Genomic DNA, 24,254 nt, shown 5'->3' on the forward strand with positions numbered 1-24,254 from the left:
AACAGCTTCTCTACTTAGTGCCCATGAGTTTGCTAGAATGAGGACCTCCCTTTCAGGCTGTTTGGCGCACCAAAGTCCTAAATTAAGAGTCACAGCCGGGGCCTCAGCCAGCAAGCAGGTATAGTGGGAGTGGCAGCATGCATTAACAAGAGAGACACAACCTTCTTCATAAGAGAGTGGTAAAGTATCCCAGGCTGCCATCCCTCCCTCCCGTTGTTTGGATGTATGAGCAGCAGAGTTTGTCCTCCCTAATCTCAAACACCTCTAGCAGAAAAGGGTAGTATTTTGTCTGTCAACTTCAATCCTATAGAGATTTCACAGGAGTAGCTAAAAACTGCCAGATATTTACAATCTCACAATTTCCCATCCCTGATAGACATTGTGAGATGGTTTGCCAGCCTTTGAGAACATATATTTTAATTAATCTTTTAATGAAAATCAAATTTGCAAACTGGCAAAGCAGGCTTCTTTAAGGAGGCATTTTGTAACACACTGACCTATGGCTAGAATTTAACATTTTGCTTTGGAGCAATGTGATTAAAAACCCAGGCATTCGATTGATGCTGGTACTTGGAGATTGTCTGTTCAGGAATCCGTTATAATCAGCATACGGGTACTTTTGTGTGATAATTGGCATCTTGCTGTTCAGATTTTACTTTCTTGAAGACAGAAGAGACTTGCAATTTAAGAATCGATCTTTTACTATTCTTGTTATGGAACAGTGAAGGATTAAAGCCAATCAGTAAATTTGGCAGCTATTGCAGAAACTCTAAAATATTTAATAAATAAATTAAAATAATTTAAGAATACATTTTTTTCATAGACAAAATATATTAAGGTAAAAAAATGTCACTCAGGACAAATTCAGCAACTAGTATTGACACTTGGAAAGTTTATTTCATTGCATACTTCTAGAAGAAGCAAGAAACCTTAAGACAATAATAATTTCTGCATACTTTACAGTCAGATACTTACTTACAATTGAATGCCTGCTTGGTTCAAAGAGCTTAGAAAACAATGCTGAAAGATCAGTGGTTATATGTCTTCCTGTGAAGTAGTAATGATGGTTCAATAAGTAAGAAAACATGCGCTTCTTCAGGCATGAGTAAGGCTACGATTTAGTCATGGAAGTAACGGAATCAGCGACTTCCATGATTTCAGCCTGAGGTGGTTGGGAGCTGCAGAGTACCCCGCCGCCTGCTGGGGTAGGGAGCTGCGGGGTATTCCCGCTGCCTCTGGCAGTATCCGGAGTTCCAAGCTGCTGCGGGCGGTGGGGGACCCTCCCCTGGCTGCCACGGGCTGCGGGATACCTCCCAGCTGCCGGCGCCAGTGGGAGAACCCCTGGGTGGCAGAGGAACTCCCAGGTGGTGGGGGCCCACGGAGCTGCTGGTGGCAGGGGAACCCCCAGGGTCCTGGTCACTACAGATGGTGGGGGATCCCCCAAAGTTCTGGCCCACCGCCAGAACAGATGGAGGGGAATCTCACAGCTCCCGGCCGCCACGGGTGGTAGGGAACCCCCAGAGCTCCCAGCTGCCGTGGGCATTGGGAGCCCCTGGAGCTGCCAGTGGTGGGGGAACCCCAGAGCTCTGAGCCCCAGGTGCTGCGGGCGGCAGGGGTACCTTGCAGCTCTTGGCCCCTGCAGGCGGGGGAGGCACCCCACAGCTCCCAACTGCCGTGGCCACGGAGGAACCCCCAAGTTCCCGGCCGCTGTGGGCCCCTGGAGCTGCAGGCAGCGGGGGTACCCCGCAGCTCCTGGATGATACGGGAAGTGGGGGAACCCCATAGCTCTCACGGGCAGCGGGGGACCCCCAGAGATGTAGGTGGCTCCTAGCCCCTGCTCAGCTGCCCCACTTCAAGTTGTGTGGGGACCCGCAGATCCCATTTTGTCAGGGATATTTTAGTCAAAGTCACAGACAGGTCACGGCTTCCGTGAATTTTTTTTTTTTGCCTGTGACCTATCCGGGACCGTGACTAAAAATATCTGTGACAAAATCTTAGCCTTAGGCATGAGGCTTGAAAGCGTTGGATTCTACAATAGCTATTTTGTGCTGTAATGATTAGATGAGAAATGTAATATTTGCAAGATATGGATACTGCCACTAAATACCATTAATGGACAATGTATTTTATTTCACGTATGTTGCCACTGCATATGCCGACATGCATTTCTTTCATGTATAGTCATATAAAACTAACCGTAATAATATATTTTTGTAAAGGATCCATATTTATATAATCTAAACTGAGACCTCTTCAGCTGAAAGACAATGAGATCTTTTGAGATGTATTGTTTCAAGACCGTTGCACTGACACACAATTCAACCAAATCTAGTTACATCAAAAATTTTCTGTGTCTAAATCATAACATGTAGACATATTTAAAACCATGATATTGTATACCTGCAACAAAGAAATAAGCATTTTGGCTTTGGGGAGAGGTAAGGTAGTTGCAATATTTTTTAAAGACCATCAACTCTGACCAACAATCCCATTAATTTACAAAACAGTATTGTGTCCTTGACCTTATAGTTATTGCTCTAAAACCTTGTAATTGAATCATTTTAAATGATCACATATCAATATCACCAAAATGTTCCTTAGTGCTTTACTTAGCCTAAGGTAACTGCTTGCAAAGAGACATTCAGATATAATCTTTCAAGTCCTTGAAATGAGTGAGAAGTCTTCTTTTATTATACATTAGCCAAAGAGAGACATTTTCTTTTATTATACAGTAGCCAAAGAGAGACTTGTATATGTTTTTCTCCTCATTTGATTCCTGATCACAGTAGAAAGTTTGAGTTCATTTTCAAAACTCAAAATTCAAGAATTTGTTTGCTAGAGGAAATTGAAACAAAAATTAGGGTGAACTCTCCCCCCCCCCTCCAAAAAATTGTTGAAGAACCAGTTTGAAATCATTATAATTTAAAGTAACATATTTACTTGTGAATTCTTAGAGAACTCATTCTGTACCCTAAGAATAGGTGCTCTACATTTGGGGGGCTACATGTGTTATTCATTCCTTACACAAATGGATCCTACTTCCCATTGCGGTGACTCAAAGTAGCCATAAAGCCAGTAGATCCAGCACTCTGAGAATTTCCCCTGCCTATCAAGTTATGGCTCTGTTCATTCAGAATGTTGTGTACCGCTACACTTGTCAAAGTCTATGTATGATCTCACCAAGGATCTTTATACTATTAATGTATTCTGGAAATAGCTGGCACAGTTTTACTAGTCCCGTTTTCTTTTTTTAGGAAGCCATTTACAGTATTCCATATGCATTATAAAGGGTGAGATTCCTATTTCATTCTAGTTGTTCATCCTTTTCCCTCATGTTGATGCTTCATTGGGTGAGGTGATACAGAAAAAAAAATGGGCTACTGAGTTCAATGGCATGCTGTTAAATCCTCCTAATAACATAGGACCCTCTCTACTTCTGCTGAGGTATGAGTTTTGCAATTTTTGCAATTCACTTTGATGGTTGCAGGATTGGGTCCATGGTTTTGCAACCTGTCAGGATGCTAACTGTTGGCAAGCTAAAAAGAACATAAAGGAGTGATACAAGCCAACAAAGCATGTCAATTCATACTCAGTTTGAAATTGCCTCTTTTGTTCCTCCCCTAATATTTCAGCTCACCAGTTCAATAGGTTATGTACTATGATGTCTGAAAACGTACTGCCAGCATAATTACAAGATGCCAAACATCGCTTTAGATATACTGCTTGTCTCTATCCTCCTGCCCTCCTATGTTGTATACATCAACTACAAACCATTACCTTTAGCAACAACAATGTTCTTCTTTATTTTTCAGACTGGATTAGCAATATCATAGTAAATTTGTTAGGAATAATGATTAGGAGAGATCCTGATTTATACTTCAGCTTTCACTGACCAGTCCTGATAGTCTACGCACTGTCCAATACTGTCCATTTGAATACCTTATATTGTACTTACCAGGCTGTGGTCTGGAATAATGGTCAGAGGGAGATACCCCAAGTGTATTCTGTCAGTGCCTATTCAGTTGAAAGGGTTTTGTTTGTGTGGCCTAATTTCTGTATGCAAGGACTTTCATTTTTTCCCAGTTACAGAGAGACTCCTCTGCAATCATTAAAATCTACTGAAGTTTTCTGGAGAAAAGTACTCATACAGCATAGCTGTAAATCTTGCAAATTAATTCATTTGTGGATTACTGAATAATAATTAGCTAATTCCAACATATTAATACATACTTAATAATTACCTATTATTACCTACCTAGCTTATTATTTTCACTCTTTGTGAATATGACAAATGATTGGTTTTTTTGTTTCTGGAAAATCAGTGTTTCAGAAAGGACGGGCTATAGACACAGGAGAAGTTGACATTGGAGCACAAGTTATGCAGACCATCCCACCAGGTTTATTCTGGCGTTTTCAGATTACTATCCATCACCCAATGTACCTGAAGTTTAACATTTCACTTGCAAAGGACTCTCTGCTGGGAATTTACGGTAGAAGAAACATTCCCCCCACTCATACTCAGGTAATTAATAATAATACCAGCAATTCTATTGTGCTTTACACTTTCAAAGAGCTGTATCAGCATTAATATTCACAATGCTCTTATAAAGGAGGGAGAGAGAGTTGTAATATTAACCTTTCCCCATCCTTCTCGGTGATACCTCTTCTGGGTTCTTCTAAGCAAAAGAACGATGTAGGGGTGTTAGCAGTGCTTATTACCCTAAAGTTAGTGAGGAGGGGACAAGGCATAATCCTATTCTCCCTCTGCACCAACCAGCAGAGAGAAGAACATATTGTAAAACACCTCCTTGATCCACCACTGGGGCAGTATGTTAAGTAAAATCTATATAGCTTCAATCTTGTTCAAAATTGAGCTCCTAGTATTTAGTTAACTTCCTTATGCACATCCAACAAAGCAAACTGCTCATGTGGTTAATGTAAAAGAGATAAGGCAAAAAGGTATTCTAACTTCTAATAATAACGTTATTTCTAATGTTTTCTGTTAGCTAGGACTTTGCAAGAGGAAACTTAGCCACACCGGCAGAACCTGATTCATCACTGTTCATACTGAAATATTATGTTGTCTTAATATATTTGGAATATTCAGTTAACATTTCTGAAGTATAATTAAATCATATCTCATCTATGATGTAGCAGGATTACAGTTTATGGTACACATTTCAAATACATGTATTTTATGCCCAAATATATTTAATGCTAGCATTTCCTTAAATTAAATGTTGTTAGTAGATAATTAAGGGATTTGATCTGAGGTGCTGAACACCCACAATGCTGCTTGTCTAACTGGAGTTGTGACTGAAAATCAGGCCCCTGAATACCTACAAATATTGAAACTATTTTATATTTCCATTAAACGGGAATTTTTAGAAGGTTTTCATCTTTTCAGATGTACTGAAGGCCTTACCAGCGCCCATTGAAGTCAACTGGATTTGATCCTAAAGCTGTCAATGACTACTCCAATAAATGTTACCAATTTTTCTATAGCAAGAGATAGATTTCACATGTATTAACAAAACTAACTACAAAGAAAAAGAAATATAGAGACATCTAGATATGTTATTTTTAAAGGCCAATCATTTTCACACCTGAGTGCCAAAAGTTAGGCTTCAAAATCCATATTTTGGTTCCTAAATCATACAGGTGCCTAACTTAAGCAATAAAGTTTGAAAATGTCAGCTCTACCCCATTACACAGGTGTAATTCTGGAGTTAATTTATTGGCTTCATTGAGAGAGTCTGTATTTACATTGATATAACAGAGATCAGGATTTATCTCTAATAACACTTTCTATTTAGAATGGAATCTTAACAGAGTAGGTTGTGCAACCCCTACTCACATTAGTGAACACTTAATAAAGCAGTCCCTTTGAAAGTAACCCTATCTGACTGAGACATTCACAGTAGAATTGTCTGGTTTAAAACACTATAAAATTCTCTAGTTGATTAATTTTTGCCATTATTATTTCAGTTTGATTTTGTAAAACTGATGGACGGAAAACAGTTAATTAAACAGGAACCAAGGAACTCAGAGGAGGCTCAGCACGCTCCTAGGAATTTGATCTTAACATCCCTGCAAGAGACAGGTTTCATTGAATATATGGATCAAGGAGCTTGGCACATGGCATTTTACAATGACGGAAAGAAAATGGAGCAAATATTTTTATTAACTACAGCAATTGGTAAGAACAGTTACGCTGCCATTCCTATTCTGGATGTTATGTTAAAAAGCTGCATTTTGAAAAGGAATTATTGAGCCTGATTTCCAATCTGATTTCAACAGATTTTCCTTTGTTTTGATTACCTTGACTTCAGTGTATTTACTTCTCATTTACACCGGAGTAAGAGGAGAATCATGCCTCTCGTTAAAAATGGACATTATGAATTAATTAACCTAAATCTTTGGTGTAACCTTAAAATCCTTAGATACTAGTGTTGATGTCTACATATTTTTAGGTGTTTTAATCTATTGCAAGAAATTACAGGGGAAAACTATGCTCCCTGTGTATGTGGCACCCACACACTCTTTTTTTAAAAAAAAAAGTTGTTGTATGTTCTTCTTCTTCCTCTCTAGTAGGCAACAGTTAAATTAGGAAACTGCCCAGCAATGTGCGACATTATTGATAAGGATGGGGTGGGTACATAACAAAGAACCAGAGGAAGCCATTTGGCTTGGTTCCATTGAAAACATAAGAAGACAAGGAGGTGGGCTGCAGGAAGTGTTTGCTGAATAGAAAAAAGCAATAGAAAAAGAATGCTAATATTGAGGGGTTATTAGAAATAATGGAGAGTAAAGAGAGAAAGCAGTGTTTTAATAGTTTAAAAAACTAAACTGCTTTTCTGCTTAGAGTACTATGTACTGTTGTTATTCAGCTAATTAAAAAGGTTCAAAAGTACAAGATTTGCTCAGTAAGAAAAAACATTAAAAACAGTTTTTGCACCTTTTTGTCAACCATGCAGTGCCACTCTTTGGTACACAAATATTACCTGCAGTAGGCAACTATCTGAAGATACTCTGTGTTGTCTTTTAGGAATCTACCTGCAGTTAATATTTTTTAATTAATAAAAGTGAGGAGATTATACAAATAGGTTTGTTACTCGTAAAGTTTAATTTAAGGTACGATACTTTAGTATTTCCAGCAGTTCTTGGTTTTGCTATAAGACTTTAACCACTTTGCCCTTTAGTTAACCTGTTCAACCGTATGTTTAGCAAGATACTTACCAGTAATGGACATTTCATCTGCTCTCTATAACAGTTAGGTTCTATTTTTACTTGATGCTAAAGACCCTGATGTATGGGCCGCAGAGAGTGCCATTCAAACGCACAGATATCATAGACTTCGCTCAAAATAATCAGAAAGGCAACAAGGAATTGTAAAGGTGAATTTAGTCTGAAAGAAGACAAAATTTGCTGTGTTTAGAGTGGAAAGTGAGCCTCTTACAAGCAAAAGAGACATGATTATTTAATCCCTTGTGTGTGTTAGCCTGTGATTAGCGTTGCAAGAGTTTTCCTTTGCATTTTTCCATCCCAGGAAGGCAAAGATAAAGTTTGCCTCCACACTGAAATGTCATAGGCTTTACACCATGGCACTTAGGGATTTCCACCAAAGTCTAATGAGAACATCTCAGAACATAAGAATGTCCATTCTGAGTCATGCCATTGGCCCATCTAGACTAGTGTCCTGTCTTCCAACAGTGGCCGGTGCAGATGTTTCACAGGAAATGAGCACAACAGGGCCAATTTATCAAGTCATCCATCTGTTGTCGTCCAGTCCCAGCTTCTGGCAGTCAGAGGTTTAGGGACACACAGAAACATGGCAATTGTGTCCTGACCATCTTGGCTAATAGCTATTGATGTCTATCCTTCAGGAACTTAGCTAATTCTTTTTTAAACCGCCTTCACAACATCCTCTGATGATGAGTTCCACAGGTTGACTGTGTTGTGTGAAGAAGTACTTCATTGTTTGTTTTAAACCTGCTGCCTATTAATTTCATTGGGTGACCCCTGGTTCTTGTGCTATGTAAAAGGCTAAATAACACTTCTTTATTCATTTTCTCCAACTATCATGATTTTATAGACCTCTATTGTATCCCCCCGCCTTAGTTGTCTCTTTTCTAAGATGAAGAGTTCCAGTCATTTATCTCTCCTTATAGGAACCTATTCAATCCGCTAATCATTTTTGTTGCCTTTCTCTTTACTATTTCCAATTGTAATATATCCTTTTTGAGATGGGGCAACAACTGCGCACAGATTCAAGGTTGTGGGTATACCATAGATTTATATAGTAGCATTGTGATACTTTCTGTCTTATTATCTATCCCTTTCCTAATGGTTGCTGACTGCTGCTGTACATTGAGCAGATGTTTTCAGAGAACTACTCACAATGATTCCTGAGCTCTTCTTGAGTAGTACAGCTAATTTAGACCCCTATCATTCTGTATGTATAATTGAGATTATGTTTTCCAATGTGCATTACTTTGCATTTATCAACACTGAATTTCAATCTGCCCATTTTCTTGCCCAGTCATTCAGTTTTGTGAAATCCCTTTGTAACTCTTCACAGTCAGCTTTGAACTTAGCTAACCTGAGTAATTTTGTATCATCTGCAAACTTTGCCACCTCATTGTATACCCCTTTTTCCAGATCTTTATGAATATGTTGAACAGCACTGGTCCCAGTACAGATCTTTGGGGGACCCCTCTATTTACTCTCTCCGCTGTGAAAACTGTCCATTTATCTTGCACTTTTGTTCATATCTTGTAGACAGTTACTGATCCATGACAGGACCTTCCCTCTTATTCCATGACTGTCTATTATGCTTAAGAGTCTTTGGTAAGGGACTTTGTCAAAGCCTTCCAAAAGTCCAAGAACACTATATCAACTGGATCACCCTTGTCCACATGTTTGTTGACACCTCAAAGAATGCAATACTTGGTGAGGCATGATTTCCCTTTACAAAAGTCATTTTGACTCTTCGCCAACATAGGTTCATCTGTGTGCCTGATCTCTTGAGATTAGTGTCTCTGCACCAAACAGGAGTAATTGCACAGAGGTGTCTGAACAGTACTCCACTATTTGCTAACATACTTCCTTCAAATAGTATAGCCTTTTCACTGAGAAAACAGAAGAAGAATTAGAAATATGACTTACTTTTTGCTACTACTGAGGAGTTAGAGCTTTGGACTCGGCTATTGAAAAACATCACATCAGTTGGCAAACTCTCCTTTCCTGAAGAATTTGGTAAACGAGCAAACTGAGCTACTATAACTAACAGGTTTCAGAAGTAGCAGCCGTGTTAGTCTATATTTGCAAAGAAAGGAGTACTTGTGGCACCTTAGAGACTAACAAATGTATTTGAGCATAAGCATTCATGAGCTACAACATCTGATTAAGTGAGCTGTAGCTCACGAAAGCTTATGCTCAAATAAATTTGTTAGTCTCTAAGGTGCCACAAGTCCTCCTTTTCTTTTTATAAACTCACAAGAACTTGTAAGCAGCAACAGTTTCCAGATTGTGTATCAGATGAGCAATGTGATTCTGGAAAGAAGTTGCTCAAAGATGATGCAAATGAAGATTACCCAGTTATATTTTTCCATGCAAGTTTGTGGAGAGAGAGTCTGCTGCTGGCCTATTTGAACTGAAAGAATTTTCACCATTTCACATTTTTGGCCCATCTATGTACCTTTTGCTCCTTCACTTCTCTGTCCACAGTTACTTATGCCTCAACTGCTAGTGTCCAGTGAAGTTGGCAGCACCTATCATCTTTTAGAAATGTTTATTAATCAGAAACCGTCTTCCCTCAAACTTTCCTCAAGTTTGGATCTCGATTCCAAAGCTAGTTCCTGTCCCTACAAGGAATGAATCAAAAAGCCCCAAATTCACACACTCCAACCTGGGGAAAGTTTGGATCCTGATCCCAGCTTTGCATGTTGGATCCATCTCTGGTTTCTGTTACTGTCTCCTTCAAGATAGCAGTAGGGTCTTCCTAGGCAGTGCTAATAGAATAGTTGTCAAGAGTCAATAAAATCTGGCTTATTTTTATTCATGTACTAAACTAAATTTACTAACACTATGGAGACTACACTGGTGTAGCAAAGCTGGCAAAACCCTGTAGAGTAGATGTAGGCTATGCAGCCTATGCTGACAGAAGGGTTTTTTCCATCAGTGTAGGAACACCACCTCCCTAATCATGGTAGCTATGTCAGTGTAGCTATCTCAGCCTCACTTTTAAATGTAGGCCAGCCTAAAACTTTTGCCAGAGTTGTACACCTGCAGGGCTTGTTCCTTTTACTGAACCAATAAAGCCTACTGTCAGTTTAAATATGACACTTCTAAAAGCAGCCTTATAGGCTGCATAAAGGCCTAGACCCTACTGTTATGCTGCAGAGCAGTGGAGTCCAAGGGAATTAACTTTCTAAAATATTTTATAAACTTAACATTTAAATTAATTTTTAACAGGTTGATGTAGGGACTGTCACCATTATCTAACTCTGGAAGACTAAGAAGACAGTCAGGTAGATATGGAGTATAGAAAGAAGTGTACTAACAAACAGGTTTCAGAGTAGAAGCCATGTTAGTCTGTATTCGCAAAAAAGAAAAGGAGTCTTGTGCACCTTAGAGACTAACAAATTTATTTGATGCATCTGATGAAGGTGAGCTGTAGCTCATGAAAGCTTATGCTCAAATAAATTTGTTAGTCTCTACGGTGTCACAAGTACTCCTTTTCTTTCTACTAACAAACAGTGATTCTATCTGTGAAGAAAGTTTTAACCTTGAAGGACGCTGGGTTTTTTACCTTTGAACAGACAGCTGTATGTAGGATATGGACAGCTGTGTGCGTGCCAGTGAATATCCATCTACATGGTGTAAGCTCATTGGGTGATTCAGCCCAATCAAAACACAGTACATCAGCAAGAGCCAACATAAATCAAACCAAGTCACCATAAGCAATAAATAAATAAATAAAGATGCTTATGTTAGTTATGTATGCAGTTATGTCACTTATTGACTAGTTAAGGCTGAATTTCAAAAGGGTATTGAAACATTTCCGTATATTCCAAACATTTGAGGACTCTTCCCTGAGGTAAGGCTCTCCTTCCTGTCCCAGCGATGGTGGGCAGATACTCTATTTCTCACAAAAGATCTTTTTCATGCAAAAGGATGTTCCAGGTCCTACTCCCCATCTTCAGAGTCCTTCTTGTTGTGAAGTCAAATGCTTCTTTCCTCTTCTACTATGAATGTCTAGCACTACCCAATAGTCTTTCTGCTAGGCTCTGCTCCTTACTCAAATTACGCCAGTTTGGGGGCCACCTGATACTCTGCAACAATTGCTGTTCTGAATGGGTCTTGCATCCAAGACTGACCTGGTTCCAACCTGCTTGTTTTGTGAGAGCTAACATAATTGAAGCCTTATGTTTGTGTGGCTGCATGGTCTTGATAGATAGTTATGTATTGATCTAAGCTACTGTACACATTGAAAGGACTATGGGAAATGTGAATTTAGATAAAGAATTATTAACAATTGTATAGATGCAGGTTTTAAGGACCTGTAATCTATAATGGTTTCTTCTCCAGAGCTGGAAGTTGGATGATCTCCAAGTTTAGCATAAGATTTAAAGAGATTTACTTCTGGAGACCTGAACCTCAGCACTGATTTACTGAAGTGAGCTTAATCATCATCACCATCTTGCCCATCAGATTACTAACCTACATAAAACTACCTTTATTCATCTCTTTTATAAAAGTGGGAACCCTTTTCTCCAAAAATAGTTAACTTATAGTCTTAAATGAACTTGCCCCAATGCCTTTCTTCTGTAAACAGACTTAAATTAATGGAAAAAAAAAAGAAAGCATTTAAAGTAAACTGAAAATTTCTCAAAAATTACTTAAATTCTTCTAAGGCTTTTAATGGTGGTGAATTACACAAACACTTACTTTAAAAGCTTTCCATTGTAGCATATTACAAATTAAATATTACTTGTTACATCTAAGCTGTCAAGACAAATCTAATATTTGTAAGTTGCTTGAACAAAAAAACTTTGCTTGATGCTGCCTACGAATAAAAATGAACAGTTTGTCTCAGCACCTTGTTTGGATCTTGAGAAATGTATTGCAGACGATTGTGTAGCTGACACTCATTTCAGAAGTCAGTTCATTCCTTTTTTGCTTACAATTTTCTTTATAAGTAGAAATCATGGATGACTGCTCCACTAATTGCAATGGAAATGGAGAGTGTATCTCAGGTCACTGCCACTGTTTCCCAGGATTCCTCGGGCCTGACTGTGCAAGAGGTAATCTCCTATTAACTGAGTTAAAATATAAGATGATGAGCATGATTTTTAATATGAATCTAGTGCTTGCGAAGAATGTCAGACTGATGGTCCAGAGACTAAAGACTTACTAATGTGCCTTTAACCCTCAGGTGGATGGCCCCTTCAGGTGATGCTTAGGGTAGCTCCTGCCCATTCAGTCTTTGGCCAAGGGGGTGCTAATTAAGGCCAGAGATAGTTTTATTCCAGTTTGACTACGTGACAAAACTATCAAAAACCCATTCACATAGGCCACAAACCAGCTATCGGATACTAATAACTTTAAGTTACTACTAACGTGGATTTGAACCAGCAACCCACAGGTGAAAGTTTCTTTTTCGCCTTAGCAATCTCTCCCTCTGGCCATTCTGTAATTTTAAAATTCAAAAAGAAGTATATTTAGTATTTAGTTTATGATTTTTTAAAAAATTACTAACAAAAATGTCTTGTTAGAAAAGCAATAGAAGTAAAACCACCTGTTCTATGCCCTAAGACTGAGGATCAGGAGTGACAGAAATTCAAAAGAGGGAAGTATTTTTTTTTCCAAAATCAAAAATATCACTTTCCTGATATTTTAAGGTGTCAGAGATAAAGAAGAAAATAATCCCGATTCACTGTAAAGATCAAGAGTGAACTCAAGATGCACTGGTATTTCATATAAATGGCTGTAATAATTGGTAGATACAGTCTTCTGAATATCTGTGTATATGGAGGTTCTCAAATCTAAGATCAATTTTACCTCAACATTGTACTCTGGCTCAGAGATTGGTTGTAGAACTTTTCACCTCCAGGTTTCTGTTTTACATTTGAATCAGTAATGACCAAAACTACAATAATCTTCAAGTTGTTCAGTGGCATAAAGAAAATAAGTGGGTTGTGTCTTAGTTCACAGTTAACAGGCATTAACATCACAAAAACCATCCCCACAGTTAGCACTAAGAAGCATCATTGTGGGAAGTCTCACTAAAGAGATCAAAAAGTGGGCAGAGAGACTGAACTATGGTACCATCTTCTTTATCTCCAGAACTGCCCATTTTAGGTGAGTTAAGGTACATTAATGGAGCAGAATGGCGACTCTGGCACTGTAGCGGAACATGTTTGTTGATAAAAAATAATTCATATTCCAAAGCTTTCAATCTGGCCCCTTTTGCAAGAACTAAAATCACATTGCCAGTATATGCAATACTATAATTAAATGATAAATGCAATAAATGTTAATACCCTTAAGAATTTAAATATATCTCGGAAATCTAATTCTTTGCCTTCTTCAGACTCATGTCCAATACTGTGCAATGGAAATGGAGAATATGAGAAAGGTCACTGTGTATGTCGCAATGGATGGAAAGGCCCAGAGTGTGATGTTCCGGAAGAACAATGTATTGATCCAACCTGCTTTGGCCATGGTACTTGCATTATGGGAGTATGTATTTGTATCCCAGGATACAAAGGAGAAATTTGTGAGGAAGGTTTGTGCCTTTTCTCTTATTTCTACCGTTTTAGTGTGTTTTGTTTAAATTGATGCCATCTTTGGCATTTAAGTCCTTAGGAAACCATGTCAATTTTAATTACTCTTGAGAAATATTAGGATGCTTCCTGGTAGGTCATGGGAAGCATGTTAGGCTTCCAAATCCTAATGAAAATCAATGGGAATTAGGCACCTACTTCTCATTTGTCAAGGGACACAGAAAACTTTTTTATGTTGGGGGCTCGAGTTACAAAAAATAACAGTTCACCTTGCTGTTGAATAACAACAGCTGTTGAATATTGTTTTTCACACCATCTAATTATTATTGCAGGGACAATCCTCTGCCAACTCAGTTTGTTCTCTACAATCCAGGAGTTCTCTGATAGATTTCAAGCAGCTGAGACTTTCTCTTTCCCTGGAGTATCAGCTGACTCTTGGTTGCCAGATTGAAGGTCTCTCCTTAGCAGGCTCTGGCTCCTTTCTTCCCTGGCTGGGAAATGTCTCAGCAAGATTGGGCTCTTATTCTTGTGAAAAGGAATATTCTGTATGCCTGAGTGAGGGTTACCTGCCTGTACTTCTCCCAATATTTCTGCAGCCAGGCAAACTGTTTTCCTCTCCAAGGTAGTGCACTAACCACCTGTCACACCCCTTGTGTCAGGGTACAATGTTGCAAAGAGTTTTCTCTGGTTCCTCCTACTGGCCATCTTCTCGATAGGTCTTTGGTGGCTGAGTCCTCTGGCCACATCACATAAAGTTCAGTCCCCCTTTGCGGTAACAAAAGGTCCAATTGAAAGTCCAAGCAATAATTCTTCCGCCCTCCCTCCAAAAGCCTAACTTGCTCCTGCAGAGTTACTCCTCTGTTGCTTGCTAAAGTATCCTTACTGGCTCTCCGTCAGGGCCTCCTTCCCCAGAGCCTAGTCTGCTCCTGCATTTGGGCTCAGGGGTTGGTAAGAAAATCCAAGCTCACCTTGTGCTGCTTCCCACAGCCTATGCTCAACACAGCCTCTCTTTGGTTCTCAGGCCTCTTGTTTCTCAATTCTTTGCTGAACTTATAAGTCTTCAACCGTCTCGGGCTCCACGGAAGTACTTTTACTGATCCTGTCTCAGGGCCTCCCCCACAGTAGCCCAACCTGCTCCTTCAGAATTCTCCCTTTGTTGCTTCTTGTCTTAGCAGGTTTTCCCTCACTGCTTCGCTTCCCCAGGGTCTCTGGCAGCTTCCTCTAGGGATCCCCCTGGTCCTTGTAGGCCCTAGTTCTGCAGTCTCTCTCCCAAACTGAGTTCTCCATTCTGTTTGTATAGTCTTTTCCTAACCTTTTCACAGCTGATGTTGCTAATTATCATTAAGTTGTCATATCACCATCAGCTGGGGGCTAACTGCTTGGTCACAAGAAAGGCTGAGCCTGACTTTCCTTAATGCACCAGCTAGCCTGTCACACCCTCTTTCCACAGAGGCTTTTGATCTTCCTGCTCTTTCTTTGCAGGAGGAGCGCTGATCCCCTCTCTAGGGAAAACAGAGATAGGTTTCAGCTAGCTGCCACTCCTCTGCGGCTGATTCCCAGAGCATCCTGAATGGCTCTTTACGTCCGCCTCCTCCCAACCCCACATGACTATCAAATGCTCTTTTAACAAGGGAAGTGGGAGGCCAAACGTCATGGTGGAACCATGCTTTGATTTTTTGGCGTCCTTTAGCTGCCTCTGACCCCAGTCCTATTATGCATAGGAAATAAACAGCTTCCAACTGCCATCTAGTTTATAGTCTTTTCCTTGTCAGTCTGTGGCTGAAAGGAATCCAGAAGGTTACAAAGCAAAATATAAAGCAGATGTTTTCAGTGTAATCAATAGATCCAGTGGTAGGCTGTTTCTTCATTCTGTCACCTAGACTGGTTCTGCAAAGAACACACTGACTATATAAAACCAAGAGGCCATCTAAGTGCTCCCATTTGCCAGAGGCTAACGTGTGTTTTTTAATTAGGCAATCTATGCCATTCTTTTTAAGTTAATAGTGACTGAGTGAAATACAAAACAAAGTGTATATTTTCAAGGTGCTAAAATGAAAAGCCTTAAAACATTGCTGAAATAAAAAGAAAGAAGTTATGCTTCTAATAACAGGTGGATCAACTCTTCTGCTGGTTGTAGTATTCACCTGTTTCTACATCATATAGAACAGAAACCAAAAGTCAGTTGCCCGATACTGATAGCATTGTGAGAGACGTCATCAATCACAATGTAAATCTTTCTCTGTGCATAACTTTGGAAAACAAGACCATTCCTTCTGTCATCCTGATTGATGATTTTCAATGTCTCCATTATTATTAAGCTAGTGGCGCATACTTTGTTTCCACTAGTGATACAGCTTTTAGATGCAAACTACTTTTGACTAAGTACACAGATGAAACTTTCAACACAGTCCAGATTCTCTAATTGGAAAAAGACATGAGACAAATACGAGAGGAAAATATCTATCATGAAACAGTTGATATTTCTTAAAAAAGGCCACAAAGAATGTGGATACATGTATTCAGTATCTAGAGGGAAGATTAAATAGGAAAGCTGAATGAACATACTAAGTGTTTGTCTTATACAAAAGACTTGCACTGCGAGGTCATCATACTGAACAAACTAAACTGCACTTTTAAGTGCGTAGTAGGTTGGCTGCAACTTTTTTTAACTGCTTTGTTTGATCCTGATGTTTCGAAGTGGCTGAAAAAGAGTCAAAACAATTCACAAGTTCAGTTATTCAGAATCAGATACTGGAAATCTTACAATCTCTTACAATCTTAAGAGTTTCTGGAAAGTTGTATGCACTATGGTAGATGAGAAACAATAGACACCAACCCAGAGCAAGTGATTTTATGGCTGCAGTATGAATGATGACATGACATGAACGTACATGAAGAGTTTATTGGATTGCACAATGTAGCCCATATATTGGTGGAGGTAATCGTACCAATAATAAAGATATATACTTGTGTCTAAATCTGAGGATCAGCAACTGTTGCAGAAAATGCTATGATGGTGCCACTAACATGGCAGGCTTAGTATCAATTGTAGCAACCAGAGTGAAATAGGTGAGAAACTATACAAGAGCTAAGTAGTAGTATTTATTATGTACTCACTGTTGTGGCACGATTTGCATGAAATGATCTATATCAGGACATTAAATATGAAGTGTTAAGTGTATCACCATGGATCAGTATCTTCTCCCCAACAAATTGCACTCTATGCGGAAGCACTGGCTTCACTTTCTGAAAACTACCTTGGACTGTGTGCAGATTGGAAGGTTGTGAAGAACGCAACAAAAGATCCTGAAACAAAACTTCAAATTGGTTTCATCATAGCTCACATAGAAAAGTTTAACTTCCTCGCTGATATTGAATTAGGTCAGGAAGATGGTAGACAGTCCATGCAAAACTCTGCAAGTGTTAAATATTTCAGCAATAGAAGGCCATCTGTTGTGAAGATGACACTCAGTTCATCTGATTGGATGGTCTTAAGTAAAAGCTATAACTTTATTCGGGTATTTAACTTTCACATCCATCAAAAAGTTTAAAGTCAGAGATAGTTGGGAATGCCTAAACTTCCAAAGAAGAGAGAAATTGTCGAGGAAATTCAAATAGGGACAGGAGAATCCAGCTATACAAATTCAGCAAAGGAATTTAAAAGTACAACATACTTCAAAGAAATTATCTTAAAAAGTCCACTATTTAATATTGATTTGTACAGAAAGGCTACAAAATTATTCAAAATCTTCAGACTCCATAACAGCTACTGTATTTTCCACAGCATGCAGCCGATGAAGTGGGTTTTAGCCACAAAAGCTTATGCCAAATAAATTTGTTAGTCCTCTAAGGTGCCACAAGTACACCTAAATTAAAATTATTCACTAGAGCTTGCTCAGGTATTTAAGGAACAATTTAGTCCAAATTTAGAACAAATTTAGCCCTTTTATCTGTTTGCAAATTGTTCATCAGTGATTATGATTTGTATGAGTCTGGTCATTATCTGTAATTGCCCATTGTATATATTTTGTGAACATTGGAGTTCTTCGTAGTGAAGTATTTAGTCAAGGATTCATTATTTGAGATTGGTGGATGGCCAGGTTGATATTGTTTCAGGTACAGATTTTTGGTTCCAAAGCCAAAATTTAACTTTCCACAGATATTGTAAGATAAAACTTTTTCTTTTCCAATAGGAGAAACAAAATATGGTGCCAAAACATACCTAATGAGAAATACTAAGCAGTATTCCAAACATGTTAGGTAGTATCTCTCCCCACTGTTCCCAGGCCTATTACTGAAATACCAGTATGGCTGGGCTGGGTCATTACCTGATAGATGTATAATAATGTAAAATAATCTGCATTTTAGCAAATTGGTTCATATAAAAATGGACGACAGGTGAAGCCGTTATGATCTCTAGAGGTCCTCTATTGTTGCATGAAGATTGCATTGGCATCTCATTTTAGAGATTGAAAAAAAATGTCTATGCATATTTCTGGCTGTGACTTAAAGGAAATGTGGACAAGGGCTGTCAGTTGGTTATATGCACACAACTGTTGTGCCTGACAGGTTGCCTGAGTATCATAAAAAGATTCACTGTTGTTCATCATCTTGCGTAACATACATAGAGTAGTTTAAACTACAAATGTAATTAATTGAGTTAAATAAAGGTGAAGTGGTAACCTTATTTCTTAATTCCTGCATATTCAAGTCTAATGGAGCCTGAGTAAAGAGTACTAAAGTGAGTAGTTTAAAATACTAATGTGAGTAAGGTTCCAGGATTATAGCACTTTAGTATAGTTTTGTTTCCTCTGTATCTGTTAATATTGCTCTGCTTGAACAAAATGTTTGCACAAGAGCCATTTTTATTGCCTATTTAAAAACATCCATTTTTGTTGTATATTAGAAAATCAATGTAAAAAGTTTCAGTGGTATTCACTAAATATTTTATTTATTTTTCTCCAGAGGATTGTTTAGATCCTATGTGCTCTGGCCGTGGTGTCTGTGTTCAAGGGGAATGTCACTGCTCTGCAGGCTGGGGAGGAGTAAACTGTGAGACTCTCTTCCTGTATGTCAAGAGCAATGCTCAGGCCATGGGACTTTTCCTTGTGGATACTGGCATCTGTAGCTGTGAGCCTAAATGGACAGGTTCAGACTGCTCAACAGGTATAGTTAAAAAATTTTTCTTTTTAAATAAAGACTATGAAATTCTTGTGTTTTCTATTCAGTTTCTGTTAGGAAATACTATACTACAGTACATCAGTGTTAATAAAAAAACAGTTAATATAATCCAATATCAGACTTTGTGTGACGTGAATATGGAAATTATTTTGGCAGCTCCTGTTTCATGTTGTTGTGTTGCAAAGATAAATTAGGGTTTTTTTTCCTATGACAAGCATTGTGATTACATGACAATATAACAGCTAGGGCACTATGCCTGTGAGGGTCTGAATGCCTTTGCCTTCAGTTGGCGTTAAGAGTGCTCAGCACCTTTCAGGATCAGGTCTTCAGGTATGGTAATAATCCACAGCAGCAAAGGAGACCACGGGAAACATCAACAGTCCTGGATGAATGGAAGAACATTGCCTACACCCAGTAAATCATGGGCAACAGAAGCCTCTGGCAAAAATAATTCTAAAGAAAAATGAATTCCATCCGCTGTGCTGGGGATAAAAACTAACTTCTTACTTAAAGGACAATCGAGGTTTAATCCATTCAATTTGTTTAAGTGTAGAGATGATCTCACTATGTACTTTTAAAAGAACTGACTGTGCTCGGGACAAGAAACTATTTAACATTTTATTCCTGTAATAGATCATGTCATTTCCAAGGTGCATGTCTCTGTCATTTTTTTATTTTTGCTCATAGCTTATGAGGCTCAGCCAATGATTATAGCATTAGCTGCCCTCTCTCTCTCTCTCGCCACAACACAAACTAGATTCGAATGATAGATTTTCTGAATACTTTGCCAGTACATCTAATGCTCCAAGCTTGCAAGGTTCTGAGCATCTCCAGGGAGTTGCTGTAGACCTTTCAATCCCACTGGAGCCAAGCATGCATAATTGGACCCCTTTCTTCCTTCCAAATGCACAGACTAACATTAATGACAGTTAAGTACAGGTACATATGGGAAAAGTCTTCCTAGTGTTTTCTCTGTAATGTATCACTAGCTAGAAACCTCAGTTCAGCAAAGCAATTAAGCATATGCTTAAGTCACATTGAATTCATTAGTTAAGCACATGCTTAAGTGTTCTGATGAACTGGGACTATAGTGCCCAAAATGTGGGAACATTTATAAGCAGCAATATACTGAACTGCCAATAATCTGAACAGTCAGTGAATGGTGGTTCTAAAGAATTTTCAGCATTCAGTCCACGCCATGGGATTAATAATACATTTCATCTCATTATGAGCCCGTCGGATATGATACTTCCGTTGATAAGAGTTCCGTCTATTGGCTTTCAATAATATGAAACCCTAATGCTCACATTTTCATTATAAGTGTCTCATTTTATGCTGAAAATGTTCCCTCAAGTAATATACTAGTATGTCCATTAATAAAAACAGATAATAAGACGAGGTGGTTCTGTGACTGCATGTGATTATTGTTGCCAGGAAACTGGTTCCTTGTCAGTAGAGAGAGTGGGCAGATCCTGAGTCCAACTGAACTGCACACAGGTCAGGGTGCAAAGGTCATGTAAGCTCACTATTGTGTCCCTGATGCTGGGGCTACTGTATGCAGGACCAAGTCCCTTGTGTAAGTTTGACCAGCCTGGGTATGCTGAGTTTTCCCTCTATAAAGGTATCACACAAAGGAGTCAGACAAAGAAAAAACAAACCCAAAACAAAACAGAGTTTAAAGTTCACAAGTTAAAAATAATTGGTGCAAAAACTTTTAGCTCCTGCTAAAAGAGCTGGCCATTATTTCACATTGAGAAAGTAGAGATTTGGCAAGTATTTGAGGGGAAAATTCACTGTTGTGTATATACTGAATTTGTTTCCCACAAATGTGCAAAATAATTCTGGTTCGGTATGTGGGCTCACTGTCGCACCTTTGCACAGAATCTCCAAAATAATTAATGTCTATTGTGGTCAATGGGACTTATGGTTTGGGCAACTGGGCACTTAGCAAAGGATAGATAGATAGACCCTATTGAATAGTTGTAGGGAAGACTACTGCAGGTTTGTATGTTGGGGATCCTTATTTTCTTCTTTGTTTCTTGCTTCCAAAAACTATTTCAATGCATTTTTGCAGCTAATCTATTTTTCTTCTTACTTGTGTCCATTAATCATAAGGAAATACCTCTTTCCCTTTCTACCTTCTCCTGACTTGTCAAGAAGAATACTTGTATGATCACCCATGTGAATCTCTCTTTATAGCTAAGCATTACTGATCTCTCCTCTTAGATGCACTCTCTCTTTATAGCCATTAAACCAGAACCTGCATTGATGTGACAGCACAATGAACATAAATTGAAGGGTAGACATTGGCTCACTGGTGGAGACTTTCTTCCTGGGATCAATACTATTGTGCTACTGAGATCAAAGCTTGACTTTAGTGAGAAAGGAAAACATCAGAAGAGGAAATTAATAGGGTCAGAGTAAAAGAGCCTTTACATGAGGCTAGTGGTTAGAAAAAATCATGAATTTCTTTAGAATGGTGGGTTGGAAAGGGTAAACCACATACCATTCATCTACATTCAGGAAGCAATGAAGCCTGGTACGTCCTTACTAGCAATATTCAGGCAGCTTCGGACACTTTCATTTTTCATTTTGTTTCATTTCAGTTCACTTTCACTTTCATCTTTTTTGTATTTCAAGTCAGAGGAGCAAGATAATCTCTACCAGTAGTGTGGAAATTATATTTGTAATTTGACTACAAGAATATGGGGACGTGCAGTGAGACGTTTTAGCAATTCCTGTGTTCCATAGCAATATCAAACATTTGCAAATGCTGTAAGCAATTACTTTTCAGTTGTCATACTTTTCTTCTGATAGAAAATTAAAACCCTTTGTTGTACCATAACTGACACCAGTAGCAAACTAAATTGCTTCCCTAATATTGGCTCTCCCTGTCCCATCATAAGTGGGGCTCAGCCAACTATGCAGCTCCCCCTACCAATCCTCCTCTGGATCTTGCACAGGTCCATGAGTTTGGGGTCTACCAAGGGAGGGAGCACTAGGGGGACATAGTCGGCCCCTCAAGCTCTAAAGAGCTTCTTCAGAAGAGATGATACAGAACCATCCCTCTGGGCACCATGGAGGCAGCGATCAGCAAGGATGAAGGGGATTGGAGACACAAGTGTGAAGCCCCTGAGACCTCTTGCACATCCCTCAGGATCTGCCAAATTTGGAGGCAAGATCTGAGATCTAATGGAATAATTCACAGAGTAATAGATTTTAAGGCCAGGAGGGATCATTGTGATCATGTAGTCTGAACTCCTGCATAACTCAGGCCAAAGAACCTAACTTAGGCTATGTACACACTACCAGTTACTACGGTGTGACTACATTGCTCAGGGGTGTGAATAAGCCACACCCTGAGCAACGTAAGTTACTCCAACCTAAGCCCCAAGTGGACAGCAGTATGTCAGCGGAAGAATTTCTCCCCCAACATAGCTACTGCTGCATGCGGGGGAGACTGGAGTGATTAGTGGATGGGAGAGCTCTCTCCCATTAGAGCGTCTGCATTACCAGTGCTACAGCTGCGCCACGGTAAGCTCTGTAGTGTAGCCATAGCCTCAGTAATTTCTGCATCAGGCCTGTAATTTCTGTTTGAGCTTTTAGAAAGTTATCCTGTCTTGACTTAGACTACAAATGATGGATAAACTACCACATTTGTTGGTAAGTAGCTCCCATCGTTAATTATTATTATTAAATAGCTCCCTGTTAAAAATGTGCCCCTTATTTCTATTGTGAATTGTCTAGGCTAAGCCTCCAACCATTGGATTTCATTATGCTTTTTCCTGATAGATGAAAGATCTCCCTTCCCTGAGCCCTCCTCCATAGGTTTAGGTGGGAGATGATCTGGCCCTGTAAGCTAGCATTTGAAAGCTTTCCATTATTTGCAAATCAGGGATATATATTATATAGAACCAGTGGTATGTGTTAGGATGGAAAGTGCTTTCAATCACAGTACTGAAAGGTATACTTTACTGCTAAAGGTACATTTACTTATCTCTAGCTGGAATGCCGTAAAGGCAGAATCCATCTTTACTAAAAGTTGAGTGTGGTCATACTTTAAAAGTTTCTGCTGGTTTGAGAGAGAGTGGAAAGTACCACTTGAGCCAGTAGTTTCTCTCAAAATGGAAGAAACTTGTTAAGTGTTGCCAGTGTAAATTTATAAAAACAAAACAATCAAACCAAATATACTCCCTCACATACTCAAACTCCACCCCCACCCTGCAGAACTGGGACATATTTTTGGTAGACTTTTTTCCATCATTGCTGAAAATAACTGTAAAAAGTTATTCTTTCTCTAATCAACCTGATTCTCCTGATTGATTTATATAGCAATGCCACAAACCAGTGTTTACAGGAACAGAATCCCTTCCAGTTATTCTTGTTTGGCCAGACCTTTTGAAAGCATAACTACCGTAAAAGTGCTATGGTTATATACAGCTTTTACTTCATCCAAAAAAATACTTTGAGAGGACTGAAATTGTAAGCTTCACATTCAAAAGTCAAGAAAAGACAAAATAGGGATTGCACATACGACCTTAACCTGTCACCTTCGGGGTGTTCTTTACAACATAGTCTTTGCTATTTCTCACTTAATTTTGTTCTACGTTTGTTTGGTCCAGTCATGTAGATAGTTAATCAGAGGTGTATGATTGCTCCCTGGTGGCAGTCACACTGAAGACAGTGTCCTTTTGTCTTCAGCAGGACATTGTTCAGGAGTAAGGTGACTCCCGGGAGTAAACGTTTGCTGAAATAAGCCAATGGATATAACCAACACTTAACTTTGGCATGACTGAATGAATAGAGTGAGAAGAGGAGGCTGGTAATAAAGAGGGAAATGTATATTTATATAGTAATGATGGAGAGCAAATGCATAGAAATACATAAAAGTTGAATAAAAGAAAAGAAGTACTTTTGGCACGTTAGAGACTAACAAATTTATTATTTGAGCGTAAAGCTTATGCTCAAATAAATTTGTTAGTCTCTAAGGTGCCACAAGTACTCTTTTTCTTTTTTGCGAATATAGACTAACACGGCTGCTACTCTAAAACCTATAAAAGTTGAATGAGTATTTGGTCAATTATATGTTTTTAAAGTTTACTGGGTGAGGATTTGTTTCTACTAGCTGGGGGTAAGGGATCTTCAAATCAAAAGGGATGGGGCCATTGCCCTAGGCCCCTTTACCAGATCTTGGTGCAGCGTACACATTGCTCCTGAACTCAGCTTGGGGAGGCATTCTACACAAGATCTCCCAGAGCTCTCCTTGAGGCATTGTGATTCCAT

The 24,254-nt window shown here is 39.0% G+C and overlaps 1 protein-coding gene across 10 annotated transcripts in view; it reads left to right on the forward strand.

The window, feature by feature from the left end:
- TENM1 (teneurin transmembrane protein 1) overlaps positions 1-24,254 on the forward strand; it is a 490,191-nt gene that overhangs the window by 297,120 nt on the left and 168,817 nt on the right. For 7 of the 10 annotated variants that reach the window (XM_043493113.1, XM_043493117.1, XM_043493116.1 and 4 more), the window contains 5 exons: positions 4,323-4,522; positions 5,989-6,199; positions 12,204-12,308; positions 13,598-13,792; positions 18,756-18,956. In XM_043493113.1, coding sequence (XP_043349048.1) covers positions 4,323-4,522; positions 5,989-6,199; positions 12,204-12,308; positions 13,598-13,792; positions 18,756-18,956 — 912 coding nt within the window. The remainder of the gene's footprint in view (positions 1-4,322; positions 4,523-5,988; positions 6,200-12,203; positions 12,309-13,597; positions 13,793-18,755; positions 18,957-24,254) is intronic. The other 3 variants (XM_043493115.1, XM_043493120.1, XM_043493119.1) reach the window with 1 other exon arrangement.

The sequence above is a fragment of the Dermochelys coriacea genome, chromosome 9, assembly GCF_009764565.3.
Source record: "Dermochelys coriacea isolate rDerCor1 chromosome 9, rDerCor1.pri.v4, whole genome shotgun sequence".
Taxonomy (NCBI): Eukaryota; Metazoa; Chordata; order Testudines; family Dermochelyidae; genus Dermochelys; species Dermochelys coriacea.